Raw genomic sequence first — 21,941 nt, 5'->3', positions numbered from 1 at the left:
AGAAGGAAAAACAGAAAACAACTTTCTGAAATACCTCTACTTGTATTGAATTAAGATGAAATCAAATGTTGTCTATTACATGGGGTGAGGCTCTCCTTATATAGAGCACTCAACTACCTTAACGGCTATATCTTAATTACACGCCTAATTAAACAACACGTGCTAATTACAAGGCTTATAAGGCGCCTAAACAGAAAATAGAAAATAAAAATACTTAGACAAATTTTGACTAAGCAAAAACTGTCGAGCAGCCCTTCTTCCACTAAGTCTCTAGGATTCTTCGTGGACTGTTAGTGAGAAACTGGACCCTTGGTGGCTTGGTCCATGTGCAAAGGTGGCTTCCCAAGCTTGCTTAGGGTCTAGATGGGTCGGGCTTGCACTCAGGAGACTCAACAAGGTCTGCTGGTCGTCAGAAAGTCCTGTGGCCTGGGTTCTGCTGTCTGTTCCCATTTTCAAGTGTATGATGTTGTTCTTTGGTGTTGTCTTGGCTTCCAAATTCCCAACATAATATCTTGAGGTTATGTTTAGTCTTTGGAAAGCATCCTTGACCTGGTTCCGCCCTTCACGTACAATTGGCGTAGATGACAAGTCAGAAACACTATCTTGTACTTGTAGGTTGTTTGCAAGGTCTTGATCACTTGATACATTTGTATCATAAGTTAAGTTTGTTATAGTTTGTTAAATCTTAGTTAGTTTGTTTTGTTAGTTGTGCTTAGCTGTCATGAAGTTAGTTGGCAGTTTATTGCACGGAAATGTTGCTATAAATAATATATCCATTGTATGCAATTCATATGAAATAATACAATTAAAAACTTCTTTCTCTTATCTTCTGTCTCATCTTCTTCTCCCTTTCTCTAATTTTTCCTTATTGTATAGGACTTGATCAACTCAGAATCTTGTTAATTCAAGATTCAACCAAGAAATAACTTGCTAACCTTGACCAAGCTATCATGTACCGTGAGAAGGTCTCCAAATAATAACTCTAAAAAATATTTATGAAAAATTTAAAAATATATAATATTTTAAATGGTAAATATATCATTTTATTAAATAATAAAGTTAATAAAGAGCAAGTAGGAACCATAAATATGAAAAAAAATATGAAAAATTCTACATGGTAACCATAAAAAATAGGTTTTCCATGCTGTAGTTGTAATCAAAGTGTTTTTATAATTTACGTGATAATCCTGAGGTTTATCAAATTAAACCTTTGTGACCATTATTGTAAAAAAAAATGTTTGGGAACGTTAATGCTTCTACCAATTAGGTTGGTTGTATTGTATGGTACACTTAAATTAACTCGTATATTTCCTTTATTAGTTTTTTCATTTTTCTCCTAAAATATAAACTCTAATTAATCTATTTTTCCCCCAAAAAGTCAAACGCTAGTTTTTTTTATTATTCTTCTACTATCAAATTGCGATTCGTTCTTCAAACACAAACAGTTCATTGACGAAAAATTCTAGCAAAAGAATCGAAATTGACATATAAATATTTGAAACTCATCCACCAACAATTGAAATTCTTATAAACTAAAGTTATACACTTTTAATGCTTACTAAACCAATCGAAAGTCTAGTAAAACCTTTGACATTTTGGGTTGATGTTGATCAATACCTTTAGTTGAATGCTCGAAATTTGTTGTCAAACTTTGAGAAATCGGGAATCAAGATTGGGGAATTAAGGGTTGGAGAATCAAGAAAAATTGAGGAATTAGGGTTAGGAAATTAGAGGATATGTGATCTTTTGGATGATTTTCGATGTATTGAATCTCACAAAATTGGTATTCTTACTTATTCACGGTTTTCTAAAGTTTTTTTAGTAAATAAGGTCACAAAAGTTTAATTGGGTAAGCCTCAGGGTTACTGCGTGGATTTTAAAAAAGTTTTGTCTGCCACGTGGAAAACCCAATACTTCAGGGTTATGAAGAATAAAAAAATACAATCTTTTAAATGGTGAATTTATTATTTTGTTGAATAATAAATTTAATGGAAAATGAATGGGAACCCAAAATCATAAGCATTTAAAACTTATTAAAATAAGGTTAGTGAAAAAAAATATGAAGACCTTAATTATTAAAAATTATTTATTAAAGTAGTACTCCTAAAATATTTAGGACCATGGGGAATATATTAAATTAACATCAAAATAAAGTTAGTGAAAAATATTTAGAGACCATAAGCACTAATAAAAATATTTACATGAAGATAAATAAAGTTAATTATGTCTAAAATTTATAATTAATAAAAATATTCTACACGGGTATAAGATAACAAATCGATCGAGTCAAACTTGCAAATGAAAAAAGCTTTAAGTAACGAAGAAAATATTTTTTTTTTGTTTTGGGTTATAATTTGCTCCAAATTATTTTCGTAACACTCATTATCTTATTTTATCTAAAAATTCAAACTTTTAAATAAAAGTGAAAAATGTGTGCAAACCATCAAGATAATAAAAAAAGTTCAAAGAAATAATGTGAACCATAAACTAAAATAGAAATGATTCAAAATCATAAGGATAGATCATCATGATTAGTGTGTCAAAGTGTAAAACTCAAGTATATTATTGGGGTGTTTAGTAATTAGCTTTTGTTAACTTTTTGGTTGATTTTTTAATTTTGTTTTTGCTTTTTTTGTTGGTTAAACAATAAAAATTATTTGAAAAAATACAAAAATCAAAAAGGTACTCATGGTAGTTTTTTTATAAGCTTTTAGCTTCTCAGAAACTTTATCCTAGTAAACAGTTAATAACCAACAAATAATTTTTACCTAACAATTTCATCATAACTAGTTTAAACAACTGACTTTTCACCCAACACTTGAACGATCATTTGTCAAACATGCCCTATAACAAATCGAGCTTGGCAAAGGATTAGGGTAAGAACAATGTAAATTTGGAGAAAATCTTGTAAGTTTTTGACGAATACTAATTTTGGTGAGGTCAAAAAAATATTGAGTCTTGCATCGAGCCTTGAAAATTAAAGAGCCCTTTTAGGACTCTTGAGGTGGGAGACAATGTTATGATATTTTTTTTCTTGGTCAATAAGAACATGCTAACTCATCCATCATTTAAATATTTGTTTATCTTGATCAAATGAAAATGAGTTTAGAGATAAAAATGCAAAACGAGAATAACTTGTATGAGTCTGAATATTAAAAAGATTGAATATAAGTCAATAAACATTTAATATGTCAGAGTTTAAAAATTTATGTTTGAATTTGGAGGTATTCATTATAAGACTCTATGACCTTTTATATTTAAAATTTGGGGTTTTCAAGAGTTTAAAAACTATATTTGTAGGCATAATTCTGTATTTTTCGTACTTTGATAAAAAAATAATTTTATTTTTGTAAGAGTAAAAACTTTTGAAAAAATAATACTTTAAATTCAATTATGAATTTAGGCATGAAAACAAATCTAATAAAATTTCTAAATTAAGTTTTTTAATACATAAGTAATTATTTATAGTTAAAATTGTTAATTTGTGAATATTATTACTAAATAATGTGGTCCAATAGAGGTAGTGTTATATATTGAGTATGTCATAAATTTGGTGTCAAAAACAAATTTAAGATGATTATTATCGTTAAATTGTGGAGTTTTTGTACTCATATTCATATATATTGAGTACGTCACATTGTAGTTGTAATTGTGTGCACCGCTATCATCTTGGTTTCAGTGTGCTAAGAGCGGTGAGCCTCATTTTTCAGATTTACAAATTCATACTTGTGCTACTTGCTACTCATAGCTATTCAAATTACAATATTCCGTAAATAATAGAAAATGTTGCAATTTCAATGAAAAATAAAATACTTTACTAATTAGTGTAATATTTTCACTATTTCTTTTATTTTACATTATATAATTTAAAGTTTTTTTTATATATTTTAAATTCATCGAAATAGATGAAATATGTAATTTATGAATCACATTACATTTACAAGAGTACTAGTGTTACTTATAAAATATAAGTTTTTTTTAGTTTGTCGTATTTTTTTTACTTCATGTGACAACTTATTGCGCTTATTATATCAAACTTACTTTTCTTATCGACATTTCTTTCATCTACTTATTTTTTCTTCTTATTTACCAATTATTCTACCAAAAAAAAATAAAAACTCTTATTTTGCAGCAACCTCAAAATGAAAAACTAAAATCATCTTGTATTCTCTTGCTGCCAAGTTAGCTTCTTTCACTTAGCAATTTTTCGGATTTTAGAACCGAGTTGGTGAACTAGATTTTGAGATCAATTTATTTATCACATTTTCATCAAAACTATAACAGCTTTTTGAAAGTATAACATATATATTGAGACTCAGAAAGTGCATTAAATATTGTGTGCAATATATATATATATATATATATATATATATATATATATATATATATATATATATACTTTTTCTGTCCTGCATTATTTTTATTTTTGGACAATGATCTATTATTTTCTTTTGACCTTATTTATATGTTTTAACTTTTTTTAATTTCATCTAGACAATATATTATCTCTTTTTATTTATTACCAATTTCTTAAAAAACCTCATAATTCCTCATCATCATATCATGTGCATCCCGGTCATAATTTCTATTTGCTTTAAAATTAATGGAACAAAAGGGTATATGTCTAAAGTTTATAATAGGACTAAAATTACTGTGACTGAATTTATTATGAATTCATCATTCATCACATGAACATTATTACATTAAAGAATAAAGATCTTAAAGTCTTTGAAAGTAGATGAGAGGTTCAATAAAAGCTAAAATGCCACCTTAAATTAAGGAGAAAAAGGGGATTTGAAATTTAGTCAACAAACAGACAAATTTATCAAAATGTAAAATCTTAGCCCAATCTCTGTTGCTGCCAATACCCTTATAAAAAACATCCCTTTCTTTCCGAACATTCTCACTCTAGAAAGCTACTCCTACTTCACTACATTACCTCCATTATCCCTCTTCTCAAAGCAAAAATGGCAGTGCCCATATCTCCTTTCCTCTGTTTAGTTCTACTACTCACAGTATGTTCTGCCTTGGGAGCCTCTCATAGTCATAATAATCAAGTTCACAGGGGAGGTAATAATACTATTGCTTACACCTATCTCAGCTTTCTCATTTTACTAATGCTCTGAATTTCTTTTGGATTTTTTTGTATAAATTATTTCAAAGTGAACAGTGTTACTAGAATCAGTATTGTTTCACATTTTAACCAACTTCGGACCAAATCTTCACCATGTCATGTGTACTTTAACTTGGCAAAATGAGATCTTTATCTGAATCTTTCTTGTGAAACAACCTCTTGTTTTCTGTATGATAATCTTTGTTGAGGTTTTTTGGTTTGATGTGAAGATAATTTGGTGTTAGAATCTTGGGGTCTGTGGGGGATTTTAAGGGTTTTTTTCTTCTTATATGTAGTTCATTTTACCTACTAGATTTTTAAAAAGGAATAGAAAAACAGTTTCCAAGATCATGGGAGAAGTGCTTACTTTTCTTCAAAGAATGGAGTGAACACGTAAATTTGAATTGGCCAGACTGTTTCTTCTTTGGCTTGTTGATTTTAAGTCTGAAGGTAATTTAGGGTAATTTTTGGGGTTTTGGGCTTATTCCATATGGATATAGCCATACAGAACAGTAATCACTGTGTGCTGTTGTTTACAGGACTGTTGCCTAATGGAAACTTTGAAGAGCCACCAAAGCAAATGAAGCAAACCAAAATCATAGGGAAATTCTCTTTACCTAAATGGGAAATTAATGGTCTTGTTGAGTACATCCATGGTGGGCCCCAGCCCGGAGGAATGTACTTCGCCGTTGCCCATGGCGTACACGCTGTGAGACTAGGAAATGAAGCCTCAATCTCGCAGTCGGTGCCTGTGAAACCAGGGTCATTCTATGCACTGACCTTTGGAGCTTCTAGGACTTGTGCCCAAGATGAGGTCTTGAGGGTTAGTGTCCCTCCTTTTAAAGGTGACTTGCCCATTCAAACGCTTTACAGTAGTGATGGAGGTGATACTCATGCTTTTGGATTTAAGGCCACTTCTAAGGTTGCTAAGATCACTTTCAGTAACCCTGGGGTGCAAGAGGATCCTACTTGTGGCCCTCTAATTGATGCTGTTGCTCTCAAGGAACTGTTGCCGGTTTACCCTCCTAAAGGTATATTAAGCAGCTTATTTGGATGTTTGCCGTTACTATTTTTTTTTTGTTTTCAGCATAATCTGCTCCTAAGGTGCTTGTTTATCCTGTATAATCTTCCAATTGATGCACAAATAACTACTGCAGCTAATGATTTTATGAATCCTACTGCAAATAAAACTAGTACTTTTTACCTGTAAATCTAATGGATGTCATCTAATTTTACCTGTAAAACTAGAACAAACTATTGAGTGAACCAACACCTCTCTCTCTCTAACTAACGTCCTTACAGGGAACCTTGTAAGGAATGGTGGATTTGAAGAGGGTCCTTACAGGTTACTTAACACATCAAATGGTATACTACTCCCACCCAAACAAGAAGACATCAATTCCCCAGTCCCCGGATGGATAATCGAATCCCTTAAGGCGGTAAAGTTCATTGACAAGAGGCACTTCAATGTCCCATTCGGCCGTGCAGCCATTGAGCTTGTAGCAGGAAGGGAAAGCGCAATTGCCCAGGTTATCCGTACAGTTCCCAACAAGATGTACAATCTCACCTTTACCATTGGAGATGCTAAGAATGGATGCAAAGGATCCATGTTGGTGGAAGCATTTGCTGGGAAGGATACTCTAAAAGCACCCTTCTTGTCCCAAGGGCTGGGGAGGTCCAAAACAGTTAGTATGAAGTTCAAAGCAACCTCGGTTAGGTCTCGGCTTACTTTCTACAGCTCCTACTACCACAGCAAGGTTGATGAGTTCGGAATACTTTGTGGTCCTGTGCTTGATGAAGTTAGGGTTTTCCCCACTATATAGATATTAAGTTAATTGTAATGCTATGCTTAAAGAAAATGTAGTGCCATTCTTAAATTTCTGGCATGTATTGCAGACTATAATTACAGCAAAACAGTAGTGTACCAACTAACAAAGGATACATGTTATCTGCTTAGCATGTGCTATTATATATCAGTGAGCTTCACATGAATTATCAACAACTCACAATTTGCAGACCAACATTTACATGGGAGCAGCGGAAACAATTTACGTTCATACTTCACAATATATGAAAAGATGGTTATTTATTCTTTAAAAATATTGTCATATCCAATGTAGTACATTATTGTGAGATACTTCATAAAACAAGTTGCCCATTTCAGCTCATTACATATGGAGAGGTTTAGCAATTAGCATTGCTTTGATCTAAAATGCCCACCAAACACTTCTCGAGTAAGAAATCTGCATTAACCCAAGCATGGTATTTATCTGAAGAAGAGTCAAGGACTACAACTCAAGCCTTGTGAGTAAAGCAGATTAGACAAGAGTAGCCGGAAATGGTTAAACAATTCTTACAGTGGATGAGGCAATATAATCACATTCTAACAAATAATTTACTTCTTTATTTTGATTTTTGAAAGTCAATATACTCGGGCAGTTCAGCGTGACAAATCAGCCATCAGGAAGAGAAATTAGATACATGTTTGATGGTTTGCAATTTTTTGGTATATGCTTATTAAGGCTTAAAACTATTTACCAGCCCACTATAAGGATTTTTTTCTTGTACTTTACATGGGCAAAAGGATACTGAATAAAGATGTGCAATCTTTTCCTACAGCTTTCATTAACATATCAACTCCTGCAAACAAATTCATGAGCCCAGTGTTAATAGGTAGCATACTGTGTCTGGTGCATAAAACACAATCAAGACCAAAGCTTTAAAGATCTATAAAATTAAGACGAGAAATATAAATGTGTTTAGCTTTATAACAAAAAGAAAATTCCGCACGCATTGGCTCATTTGCAATTGCTTAGTATATATAAATAGCTTTATCATGAACACGAGGTCGAGCGAACTTGGCAATACAATTCTAGGTCTACTTTGGTCACTTTTACATGGAACGTATCGTGCACAGTTGACATGATAGGCAAGTTCTACCGCTGGTCCAGAGATTTCCTTACAAGCCAAAGGACTGCCTGAATAGTGAATGGGATGTGACCCTGTTATGATTGGCTTCTCAAAGTCTTTGAAAAACTACATCAAGTTAATGGAGACACCATGGAACAGTTGTAGTTCCTTTTCAGGTGGTAGCAAGACAGATAGTTATGCCTATAAGTGTTACAGCAGAGTGGGTGGTACATTGGTACCAACAAAATTTCCCAACTGTGCACTTCCTCTCCATTCATCACAGTTACAAATGTGAATCATGAACATTACACCACATAAAAATTTACAATGTTTTGATGGAAACTACTATATTCATATATCACAGAAACTTTTCTTATATGAGTTGTAAACAAGTAATCTTCTGCACCTAGAAGTTGAGGACTTGAGGCTTTATGTTCAAGACAAGATATTGGAATCAACCTGCTTTTCTCTATAGTTCTATCATTTTATTTTTCTCACTTCACATCAGCCAGGTTCTATTTTTTTCCTTTTTGCAAACATAAACATTTCCAAACTTTTCACAGTCTGCAGAGATTACCTCCAGATTAGCCCCAGCAGTTAGGATAAGGCATAAATGCAACTCTTAACAAACTAGATGAAGCCAGATGATATTCATTTTCGACCGTAAAGCATGTCGAAAGTTATCCTAAAGTACCCAAAATTCACAACTAATAAATCTTTGTCGACATTGATATCCGTATGTCAGTTTGTACCCTTTTTCTGTTCATTCCTAATTAAATGAACAATTTTCTGATCAATTTTAAAGGTCCATAAACTTTTATGAGTTAGTTCTGTCTATTTCACATGTCAACAAAAGGGGCTCGTGTTCTCTTTCCCTTTCTAAACAAGCAAAAGAAGAGAGTTTTTATTTGGGCAACATTTTAAAAAGGCAGGTTACCGGAAAACATGATCATTGTTGGAATTAATAACAGGATGTGGATAGCTAGCCAAAAAAATGAATCCATAAAACGATAAAGATAGCAAAAAAAGGTCCATACCTCCCGGATGGAAATTCATATACGGATAAATGTTATACACATGTCCCTTCAAAACTGTCCACATTGCTCCTTCTGTTTGATGTTGTTTAACTTCACTCATAGATATAAGCCTCTTGTTCGACTGACCATTCAGTCCTGTTTCACGATTCAAGGAGAATAGAACTTTAAAGAGAATTAATGATAAGTAAATAAAATGAAGGGGAATTAACAATAGGAATGTTTTCATTTCAATTGATATTGTGACGAGGACATAGCTTACTATCATAGGATTCAATCATGCAACTTTGTATTTGTTCAAGACATTGCACAATGCAAACCATAGCCTCTCTCAAAAAAACTGACCTTATGAACAAGGTTGGTAATAGGAAGTAGTATTATGTAACTTATATCAAATTTGGAGGCTGGTGATATGTCATAATCCAATGCTTAACTAGACTGGAAACACGAGTCACAAAATAAGCAAATAACATGCATGACTTACAAGTATTTAGTTTGGCACCCTGATGTACATTCACCCAGATATATCAAAGATAAAGATCTAGAAGACTGCATAAATTCACTCTTAAGTGACGAAAACAGAAGAAAATATAAACAATAGACCTTAAGAACAAGAACTGCAACACACCTGCAAGGTCCGGATGCGTACGAGTAAGCTTGAGCCAATCCATTTGGCTATAGCCCTTCTCAAAAGGAACCTTCGTCCTTGTAATAGGCTTCTTGGCCACAGGTTTCTGTTCTGTAGGAAAGGTTGACGAATATTCAACCTGTTTTGATGCATCACTAGACTGCATTATAGGAGTTGTACTGATGACATTGAAAGACAACGATCCAACTTTATCCGCCTTCACAGCAGTAGCCTGAGAAGGAACCTTGTTGTTCCACAGACTAAATAGATCACCGTTGTTACTACTTGTGACTTCCTCATTTATAGTAATATTGCCTATGCTCGGAACCACAACTTGCTCATCAAAACCTTTCTGATTTACAGGTGCACTTACCTAAATTCATTTAAAAAAAAAAAAGCATGTTTACTACATGAAATTTTATTTACTATATTGTAATAAGTGTAACTACCTTACCTGACAAAATGTAAAGTCGTCATCTTTTTCGTTTTCCATCTGACAAATAAGTATGAAGCTAATGAAGAGAAGACCTTCCTGTTAATCCAATATGCAATCAATAAGCTTTCTTCATTGGTGAGCTATAAAAACCTTCGCCAAACATTAAAAATATGAAATATTATAAGAAAAAAAAACATAGATGATAATGTAGCTTCCAGCTACACAAGACACTAGTCACAACATAAATGAAAAGTCATTTCAAAAGTTGCTAACTTTTGTGAAATAGGGAGGAGAATAGACTAGTGTTTGAGAGGAATTTGCCACATTATATATATATATATATATATCAACCAATTTAAAGCATCAGTCTCAGTCACTGTATGAGATTGAAAACATTTATTGGTAGAAACGATTATGCCACACTAAAACTCAACACCAATGTTATTATAGCTAATTACAAAGGTCGAGAGCCTCAATCTTGTAAGAATTATAACTTCAAATGAAAATATTAAGGCGATTCTAGTTTGAACAACAATACTAATGTGATAATTTGGTTCAACTAATATAGCATTATCTTTAAACACTTAGAGACGTTGAAAACAATCTCTTAACTTCAACTCATCAATATATAAAGAATATATCAATAATACTCTTATAGATCATGGCCCGAAATTGGGGGTTGAATTCTCAAATTATAAACTCTTAACGTGCTCTCGAACTTCTCCTTAATATTTAGGTTTTAATGCATCTATACTTTAGCTATGACCGCATTATTATCATCAACTGGTGATTAAAACTTTATTTACAAGGTATCGCATACAAGACCCTTCCTTTCATTTATGATATATCGAATTCTTATTACACTTTAACTCTTAACCTTGTTCTGGTTCAAACTACTTACGATCATACTTGCACAGTCATAAAACATATTCAAGAGAATTATGATCACCACCTTCTATGTTATGATAACGAATGCACTTGACAAATGAAATGCTCAAGCAAATAAATAAACAGTGGGTTCATGTATAGGATCAATATCAAAACTCGTAAGCTTTATAAAAACAATTAACATGAACAAATATTCAGACACATAAGACTAAATTTCATATTATCATCACAAGTAAGAGAAAGTTCCCGATGCAACCAACTTCTCTAGAATTTCCTCATTCATACTTCATATCTCCATAATGACTACTTATAATACAACTCATGAGTTGAACCAAATACTCAAAAGTTTCATTATTACTTGATGATATATAATTCAAATCTACTGATTTGTTAAATCATATCATCATTCAAACCACCATCATAACTTTTAATTTTAATAATAATACATGTGAGAATGAGTCTCATAACAAGCTAAACAAACTATATATTTATCTATGCACGTGCAATGATAATCGTTATGCATGAATATGTAATATAAACCTATCCCATATCTACCCAAACTCTCACGAATAACTTCTAACTTCAAGCAATTTCTCAACAAATTTGAAAACACAAAGCGTCAAAAATAGGGACCACTGGCTCTGGTAATCACCTGTAACACCCCTGAATTTCCAACCCCTTTTACGAAACCAAAATCGTGAAGGATGGGAAGAAATTCGGGTGTTACATAAAAAAAAGGAAAATAATTTAGATAAACGTTAAATATTAACTTTAAAAGGGTGAGTGAAAATTTCGACAGCAACTCTTCCAAAATCGAACATGTGGTAGAGCAATTAGCACAATAAATACATTAAACTAATCTAAGGCATCATTGCCTTTAAAATCTCACACCACGGCGGAATGATTCGCCGCCCTCAAATCTACATGCCAAGCATGGATCGTGGTTCTAGTGTCGACGCTTGCGTTTAAAATGACTTAACTCCTCAAACCATACAGAGTTATAAACTACGCAGCGGAAATACAAATATACAAGGAAGGACACAAGGCCTCATAACAAAACATATACAACCAAAGTTTACAAAAGATAACAAGAGCTACAAAATCGAAAGATAAGGGTATGACACAGGTTATGCTTCACCCTCATCACTCTCCCCTAATGCAATGCAAAAGAAGCTCCAATACCTGCTACGCCTGTCTATGATCCTCCTGCTGCTCGAGATTAGACCAAAGGCCAATGTGTCATAGCAGGACAATCATAGAAAGTCATCAACAATCAAACATAAATACAAACACATAACTAGCAACAAATATAATAAGGCCAACTACTAGATAACATTATGTTATACAACAGCATAAGATGATTTCATAAGACACAAGCACAGATAGTAACCGTTTATCGTCCACTTATACTTTTTAATCTCATTACGTCCTTTCCAACCTGAACCATGCATTCTTGGGTAGAATGCAGGTCTTTACACTCCTTTCTCAAAACATAAACACTTGCAAAACACGCATAGCATTAACTCAACCAAGGCATTAACAGAATACCTAACACATGACCTTATAGAGCTTGGTGTGATCATAGTCTGTAATACCCTTGAGGTAACTTAACTTAGGCACACTTCTCATTAGCATAAACTATTTTATCAATGAGTAAACATTCTATCAATGTGTAAGCTTTCTATCAAAGAATGAACCTTCAATCATTAATAACTTTCGATCAATGAATAAACTTTCTATCACTGAATAACTTTCTATCAGTGGATCTTTTCTCTACTTCCGGGCATAGTGACACGGCCAAGGGCGTTATCGGCCATCTGGCGCCCATGGCAAAGTATGAGCTCATACCCCCTCCAGCTGACCCTCTCGAGTCCTACCTTCATGAAAACTAACACACTGGGGTACTCATCCAGTGAAGAGGCCACCATATTGGGGTTTGCAAGGCCCGCATGGTAACACCTCGGTCAAGGGGCGGTATCAGCCATCCGGTGCCCCAATGACAAAAGTATGCTCATACCCCCCTACGGTGATCCCGTCAGATCTCACCTAAGGGGCTATTAAATCAACCGGACATAATCCAGTTGAGTCACGCGAGCTAATCATAATCCAATACTTTCAAATGGGAATAACTCTCACTTTCGACTGTTAATGAGTGCTCTGGGATAGCAGAACGCCGATACCCACTGAGCAACTCAAAAAAAATATGAAATTCACCTCTAAAGGAGATTCTAACTCCGAGTAAGGCATAATTCAACTCTTAAATAAATAAGGGGGTGGTCCTCGCCTTAAACTAATACTCTCATTCTCTAAACTATTTTAAGCGCAAGGATTTCATAGTCGATAACTCTTCCTATACAGTGTATTCACTAGTATCTTATAGTTTCGATACAATGCATATAATCACAATAAACAATAATATTTTAGAGCAATTTGCATATAAGGGTTAGTTACTTCGTGTACGTACCTATAAGCGTCACTGCATGACCAAAAGTTACAAAATTCACCCAACTAAGGTTCTATTTTCCTCTTATGAACTGGAAACCTATACAAGTTAGGAATAAAACTAATAAATCCCTTTAACTACTTTGTCATACCATCTAAATACCAAAGTAACCACTATCACCTATTCAACTTGAGTTTTTCGATTACTTTAGCACGTACACAACTCATCCAATACAAGTCAAAATCATTAACTCAACACAACATAAGTCTTTTCACCAATTTAAAAGTAAAAGCATATGTGAATCGTTCCTTTTCATCAACTAATTTTGAGTATATCGATTAGAGTTACAATAACAACCTTTATCAACCATTGACGATAAGTTGACATTATGCTCTTGGCTTATTAACATTATGCATTATAACTTCAATAACAACCTAATAAGAGTACTTGTAATTCGCAACAATCAAACCACAACAATTAATAACTATTATTCCCAATTTAACAACCAAAAATCACTTCCATAGTCAACTATAATCATCACCATTACTAATTATCACAATAATAACCAATCGACTAAGTTTTAAAACAACTTTTAAGGTTATCAAATAAATTATCACCAAAATATAGCATAAAACACACATCATTGGAAATTTCATTTCTAAATCCAAACCCTAGTCATTCCATGTTCAAAGATAATACTTTTAACCATTATCCATAGCAAGAATCAATAAACTAATACACCACCATAATGTACATGAAAGCCCACACTGTTACTAGTTTCAAAGATAACACCTTTAATTGTTGCTCATAGTAAAATTCTAAGAAACTAACACACAATCAACACAACCCATAATTTCTAATCACACTTCAAACCCTAAATCATAAATATGTTCCATTCATCAATCACTTTCTTACCCGCAAAACATTCAATGAAAATAACACAAAAATCAACATCACACTCATAAACTTCATAAAACTTTAAATTGAAAACGAGAAGAATCAAATGGGAGAACAAGAGATGGCTCACCAAGATAAAACTAGTAATGAAAGTGAAAAGGAGAATTAAGCTTGTGGAGGTGGTGGAAAAGCCCAGAACCGGCTGGAGAGAGGCCCAGACCGGCTGCTTGCTGGCGGTGCTGCACACAGCTGGTCCCTGACGCGCGGCTGTGGTTTCTATCGTGGAGGAGGGAAGAGGATCAGTGTTTCTGTGGGGCCGTGCAGCAGGCTCGCCGGTTTCTGGTGGTGGCAGAGCTGCTCACTGGCGGCGCAAAGGGAAAAGAGAGAAAAAAGGAGAAGGAAGGAAGAGAATGACGGCTAGTTTGAGCAATAAGGGTTTCATGCCCTTTTATTATTATTATTATTATGTTTATGTTTATGTTTTATTTTTCCCACTTCTTTTTTTCTCCATTTTTTTTTTTTTTTTTTGATTCTTGTGATTTTTGTTTCTTTCTCTCTTTTGATTGCTTATTCTTAGGATTGAAAATGAAGATTACAATAATATAGAATTAAAGATTGTTGATTTTTGTCGTTCTGTTAACCACGTTTATATATATATATATATATATATATATATATATATATATATATATATATATATATATATATATATATATATATATATATATTTGTAAATAATCCAAATTGAATATGTTAATAGTAAAATTATAACATATAAATTGACGATTGATATTTAATGATCTAACTCAATTTTAAATGTATAAGCTTCAATTATCTTTTTAAAAATAAGTGTTCAAAGTCTATAAAGATATTGTATAGATTTTAGTTCAAATTGAATATGCTAATAGTTAAATTATGACATATAATTTAACAATGATGTTTTATAATCTAACTCAATTTTGAACTTATAATCTTCAATTATCGTTTTAAAAATAACTAAAATAAGTATTCAATTGTATAGACATATTGTATAGCATTTAACTCAAATTTAATATGTTCAAAGTAAAATTGTGACAGATAAATTGATAATTGATGTTTTTTTATCGAACTCAATTTTGAACTTATAATCTTCAATTATCGATTTGAAGATAAGTATTCAAATTGAATAGAGTTATTGCAATACATTAAGTTCAAATTGAATATGTTAGAATTAAAATTGTGATATATAATTGACATTAAATCCTCGTCTGCATCTCTTCGCAATGTTTGTAAAGTCATTTTCATATCGAATTCATTTATTAAATTCTCCATTAGAGAGATTTTTTGGAGATTTACAGATGAAATGTCGGTTTTCTTGATAATTTCTTGAAGATTTCCAGAGATTTATATATAATTGAATGAGCAAATCTTCACCATGTCGAATTCATTCATTAAATCCTCTATTAGAGAGAAGTTTGGAGTTTTAAAGATGAATTATCTATTTTCTTTAATGATTTCTTGAAGATTTTTAGAGATTTTGTAAATAATTGAATGTGCAAATCTTTTTGATTTTGTTTCCTAAATGTCGAGTTGAAGTTTGGCGGTTTGAAAATCAATCCGTAAATATCGTTTTCAAAAATAACAGTTTTATATTTCCTCTTTTTTCTTTTTTTTTAATTGTTAATGAAGATTGGGCTGCGAGGTAGATGGGTCATCTCATATTGAGACGGTCCCGACCAAGACTAGTTGAAGGTATAACCATTATGTGATGGATAATGAGATATGAGAAATCATGGACTTATTGTAACTTCTTAATCCAACTCAAATTCACAAGAAATGAATATTTCAGCCAACACAAATTCTTAAATGAGATGGTTTTATGGTGAGACTTATATTTATAGGCCAGCTCATATATATTTAGTGTATTAAAGAGATCATTTACAATTTTAAAGTGATTAATTAGAAAAATAGATTTATTATACGAGTCTTTCATGATGAGACGATCTCATACAAATGAGCTCTTTATCGATCTCGTATGTTCATAATGTGCTTACATGAGTTACTTTACATGGGAAAACAAATAAAAGAACCGGCGATGTATAGAGAGAGGAAGTGGAGATGATTTATTCATTTAATATCGCATCTTTATGAAATTGCTATCAGTATTGATGTAACACCCGAATTTTCTCCCGTCCTTTACGGTTTTAGTTTCGTTAAGGGGTCAGAAATTATGTTACAAGCGATATATTTGTAAGAAAAATATATCACTTTTAAATTCCAATAAAAACTCATAAAGGCCGAGAAAATACCAAATAAGTTATGTATACGTAGAAGTACTAGGGGTGTCAAACAGGTCGGGTTGGGTCGTTTTCAGGTTCGGGTCATATATAAATGGGTCACTAGACCCTTGACCTGAACCTGACCCATTTAATTAAATGGGTCAAAAATTGAAACCCCGACCTGATCTGTTTCAGGTCGGGTCAACCTGAAAATGACCCATTTAACCTGCTTTTTTTTTTCAGGTCATTCAACCCATATATTTCAGGTCATTTGATCCATTTGACCCATTTGACCCATATATTATATTCACATTTCATAATAAAATTAAACATGCTTCAAATCAAAATTCTTAAAAGTCTTCAAAAGTTAACAAACATCAAACAAGCAAAATAGCACAACAAAGTATCATAATTAGTTTCTAGTTTCTACAAATCATCATAATCTAAAATATGGTGGCCGAGGAAGATGCTTTTGAGCTGAATTCATGTTGATCGAAACTTTGACATGGACTTGGACTTGGACTAGGGTAAGATATGTCTTCTTCTTCTTCAACTTTAATCTTCATTACCAACCCACAAAGCTCATCCAATTGTGATTCCATTTTTGCTTCATTAACAAACAAAAATATAAGTTATCAAACAAACTAAAACCAATATTAACTTAAGACATATTATGATATAGAAAATTACCTCCTTCAAATGTCCAATCCTTTAGACAAACAATAGCTTGGACAATATTTGGCTTCAAAGCACTTCGATAGCAATCAAGTACCCGACCACCAATGCTAAAGGCAGATTCGGAAGCCACGGTAGATATAGGAATGGCAAGAATATCTCTAGCCATTAAAGAAAGTACCGGATAACGAGATACATTTGCCTTCCAATGCGCAAGAATATCAAGATTAACTGAACGAGGCACTAGTTGCTCCTCAAAATACATCTCCAAATCAGATTTCATACTCACAGTACTATGCTCATTAGAGAAACTATCAAAGTCCTATAAAACAAGCATTTACATTAAAATCTCTAAAAGGTAAAGAAACAAACAAAAACTTATACAATTATGAAAAAAAAATCAAACTTACGGTCATAAACTCATCGGTAGCATCTTCAATATTTACAACATGTAAACTTCCATATTTTTGTCTTGGAGAAATTGCAGATAGTTTAAGAGCATATATGTTATAAATTTCTTGAGTTTTCTCCCTCACCTTAGCCAATTCTACCTCATAATCAACACCATCTCCATAAACTTTTTTGAAGCTCCATTGAACAAATTGAAGCTTAAACCTAGGATCTAACACAATAGCGACTGCCATAATAATGCTAAAATCACTCCAATATTTTCCAAATTTTTCATACATTACAAGCCATTTTCTTCATAAAACCATCTGTACTCTCCATCTCACTTTTTAAAAGCAATCTTACCCTCAACACATTAGGAAAGTATAAGTTAGCAGTAGGATATTTAGTCCCAGAAAAAGCAAGAGTAGCTTCATAAAAAACTTTTAAAAACTTGAAAATTTTTTCAATTTTAGCCCATTCTTCCGCAGTAGGACAATGAATATAGTTTGCATCAACTTTCTGAAAATGAATTAAAGCTTTCTTGTAATACAATGCACTTTCAAGCATTAAATATGTGGAATTCCATCGTGTTATGACATCTTGTTTTAAACCCTTAGAGCTTTGAAGGCCTACATGCTCAATACAACTTAAGAAACGTTGTTTTCTAGCTTGTGATCCCTTACAATATTTCACACTTTCTCTCACCTTAATCACAGCATCATCTATTTCTTTCAATCCATCTTGAACTACTAAGTTCATGATATGTGCACAACACCTCACATGGAAAAATTCTCCTGCACATAACAATTCAAGCTCACCCTTAAGACAATCCGCAAACACATCATTTGAAGCCGCATTATCAAGAGTAATGCTAAAAATCTTTTGCAAAATACCCCAATCTTTCAACAAGGAACACACATGATCACTTAAATGAACTCCGGTATGAGGGGGAGGCATAAAACAAAAATTCAACAACTTCTTTTTCAAGACCCAATTATCATCAACATAATGTGCAGTTAAAGTGATATATCCATCTGAGGTTATTGAACTCCAACAATCAGAAGTAAGGCAAATTCTACTACTAATTGAACCTAACAAAAACTTCAAATTCTCCTTCTCCCTTTCATACATCTTAACAACATCAGACTTAGATGTATTACGTGAAATTGTTTTAGTCGTAGGATTCAAATAACTAAATAATCTCCTAATCCCTTCATATTCAACAAATTGAAAAGGAAGATCATGTCTTACTATTGCAAGAGCTAATAGTTCACGAAAAATAGCAACATCAAATACAGGCAATTTATTTGCTAAACCAGCAGTGGAATTCTCCAATATCATTTGACCAACATCACGAAATGTCCTCATTTTACAATTTTTTACATGACGAATTAAATTTCCTGTCCCCATTTTACTATCTGCCCTAAACATTTTTTCACATTTTTTACATTTACAAAACAAATTTCCATCTTCATCAGTTTCATCCACAAATTCAAAGTTTACCCAAACACCAGATGTAAGTTTACGTTGTCGTTTAAAATTCTTGCCAGATATATGAATTGTTTTGTTACCTACGTTTTTAGGATCCTTCTTACTCATTGTGTCACTACTCTTAACCTCCACCAGATCTTCTTCTGAGTCAACATGAACACGTTCAGATTCAATGGTATTGGTATCCATTACCTAAGAAGAAATACACAAAATTAAGGAGGAAGACCAAAATCAAAATGAATGGTATTAAAAAACACAGAAATAATCAAATAATAACTAAAACTTATCAAACCCATTTTAATCGATTTAAACAGAAATAAACCCATTAATAATTCACAGATGTAAACAGTAAATAACTTAGCAATACTCAGAATACATTGAATATCAGTATACACAGAAATAACAGAACAAACACCAAACACAAAATGAATACACAGAACACCAAGAACAAACACAAAATTGATTGAATATCAGTATACTCAGAATACAAAGAACAAACACAAAAACTAAAACTCGAAATTCATTGAATATCAGTATACTTAGAATACAAAGAACAAACTCGAATATCAGTATCAAAAAAAATTCATTGAACAAACCAAAATGATGATTATCAAAACGAAAGTAAACACCAAAGAGGCGAAGATACTGTAAACCAAAATAACTGTAAAACGAAAATTATCAAAAAAAAAAAGTAAACACCAAAATGAATGAACTAACCCAGTTTACACCGAAAGAATGAAGAAGAAGATGATGATTGGAGAAATGGAGCTAAGATACTTCGGCAGTTCGGCAGAAGGAAGAAGAAGAAGAAAGAGGAAGAAGAAGAAAGAAGAAAGAGGAAGAAGGCGCAGCCGCAGTTTGAGGAAGACGAAGACCGAAGAGGCGAAGAACTGAAGAACAGGAATGACCGAAGAGGCGAAGAGTCAGGAAACCGAATTAGGTTTTAATTTTTTAGGGTTTTTTAGGCGCGGATTTCAGGATTTGGGCTTGGGAGTTGGGCCGCTTTAGTTTGGCAGTTGCCAGTTTCAAACTTTAAAAAAAAAATTTCAATGGGTTATTAAATGGGTTAATATGGGTCGACCTGACCTGATTGACCCATTTAATAAATGGGTTAAACAGGTTTTTTTCGGGTTTAAATATTCAACCTGAACCTAACCCATTTAATAAACAGATCAGGTCGGGTTGACCCATTTAATTAATTGGGTCAAAAATCGAAACCCAAACCCGCTAATTTCGGGTCGGTTTCAGATCAGGTTAGCAGGTCGGGTCAGCTTTTGCCAGCCCTACGTAGAACAATACAGGTAATGTAGACAATGACACAACTAGATCTCCATAAGAATAATAGATCTTAAATTTATTTCAAAAATATTAAATATAAATAATAGGTGTCAAGAATAAAACACATTAAACAAATCTTAGAATCATCAATTGTGTTGAAGAATAAAAAAATAGCTTTTATAATAAAAAAAAATTACTAAAATAAGTGTCAAAACTAAATATTTCCTATAATAAGCGTCTTTCATACAAACTTGAGGAAAGGAATAGTTCATTGTTAGTAATAACGTGCCATTACCGAACTTAGTCAAAAGTTAGCTCAATAATAATCCTCCGTAAACAAATTAATTATTATGGCTTTATTAAACAAGTGATTACATTTACATATTGTAATTATTATATCATCTTATGAACCACCAGTGAGTATTATATCATCTTATGAACCACGAGTGAGGATTCCAAATATTGGTAGTTGAAATATTAAAAAGTCCTGAAAGGACTTAATCTATACTATTTTAGTATGTATCGACCTTAAAAAGTATAAAAATAGTAATTTCTCCGTTTTTATTTAATTGTATCCACGGACAATTTGACACTGTTCATCAATGTCACTTAATTTTCATATTATCGTTAATCAATAGATAAAAATATAGTTATATGAGATCTTATTAGAATCGTCTCAACATGAATTTTATAGATTTTCAATTTTTTGTAATTTTTCGATGTGTATAATTAGAAATATTAACGATCAAATTAGTGTATTAGAAGTATGAAACTATAGAAAAAAACCCAAAGGAAGTTAGTTTTATGACTTAACAAGTATAATTAAATACTACCTCCTATTCAGCTGAATTGTCCCATTTTTTTTTTGGCACTATTCACTTATCACTCTTAATTTGTATTTTACTCTTAATCTATAAGTTAAAACATAATCATATGGGATCTTGTTTGATTTGTCTCAATACAAGGATTATTAATATCAACTTTTTATAATTTTTAATTAAGCATAATTTGAGATATTAAGAGTTAAAATGTTGCCTCGGCAAGTGTGAAAAGTCAAATGGGACAGTTCAGCTGAATAGGAGGGAGTATAATTATAGAGAGATATTTATTGTTTTAATATACTTTAATTTGGACCAAATCCTAAATTGCTTTTGAATGATCGATTAGAAATTTAGAAAAATCCATTGTTTATCGAGACTTGAGAGGATACCAAAATACAAGCTGTCAAAAAAATGGATAGAGAGGGAGAAGTAACAACGTGCAATCAAAACACACAACCAATCATGACAAATCACACATGACACATGCCAATGGCTCTGACACACACGCTCTTTTTCTCCACATGCTAAGGATTAAAAATTAAATATTTAACCTTTTTTTAATTGCTACACTTTAATTAAAATCAATTATTTTAATTAAAATCAATTATTTTAATTAAAATGACTAATTTTTTATTAATAAGTTTCTTTTTAACATTGAAAGAACATTTTGTTTAGTTGG

The 21,941-nt window shown here is 32.4% G+C and overlaps 2 protein-coding genes across 4 annotated transcripts; one reads left to right on the top strand and one right to left on the bottom strand.

The window, feature by feature from the left end:
- The first annotated feature begins 4,825 nt into the window (after positions 1-4,825).
- On the top strand, positions 4,826-6,936 carry LOC130803986 (protein DUF642 L-GALACTONO-1,4-LACTONE-RESPONSIVE GENE 2). The gene is made up of 3 exons (XM_057668245.1): positions 4,826-5,070; positions 5,653-6,144; positions 6,416-6,936. Exons 1-3 carry the CDS (start codon positions 4,968-4,970, stop codon positions 6,934-6,936), a joined length of 1,116 nt encoding a protein of 371 aa, XP_057524228.1. The 5' UTR covers positions 4,826-4,967.
- A 26-nt stretch (positions 6,937-6,962) lies between these two features.
- Positions 6,963-14,818, bottom strand: LOC130803987 (cytochrome b5 domain-containing protein RLF). Of its 3 annotated transcripts, XM_057668248.1 has the most exons (7): positions 14,480-14,800; positions 13,474-13,551; positions 10,140-10,217; positions 9,686-10,058; positions 9,061-9,195; positions 7,703-7,753; positions 7,183-7,383 (listed from the first exon to the last, which is right to left on the bottom strand). In XM_057668248.1, exons 3-7 carry the CDS (start codon positions 10,176-10,178, stop codon positions 7,298-7,300), a joined length of 684 nt encoding a protein of 227 aa, XP_057524231.1. In that variant the 5' UTR covers positions 10,179-10,217; positions 13,474-13,551; positions 14,480-14,800; the 3' UTR covers positions 7,183-7,297. The 3 variants fall into 3 exon arrangements, with proteins under 3 accessions (XP_057524229.1, XP_057524231.1, XP_057524230.1); XM_057668246.1 differs by lacking the exon at positions 13,474-13,551 and having other exon boundaries at positions 6,963-7,383; positions 14,480-14,818; XM_057668247.1 differs by lacking the exon at positions 13,474-13,551 and having other exon boundaries at positions 10,140-10,271; positions 14,480-14,818.
- Between the last annotated feature and the right edge of the window lie 7,123 nt (positions 14,819-21,941).

Source organism: Amaranthus tricolor, chromosome 17 (assembly GCF_026212465.1).
Source record: "Amaranthus tricolor cultivar Red isolate AtriRed21 chromosome 17, ASM2621246v1, whole genome shotgun sequence".
Lineage (NCBI taxonomy): Eukaryota > Viridiplantae > Streptophyta > Magnoliopsida > Caryophyllales > Amaranthaceae > Amaranthus > Amaranthus tricolor.
Note: the sequence above shows the minus strand (reverse complement) of the source record. Positions and strands in the feature narration are given on the sequence as shown.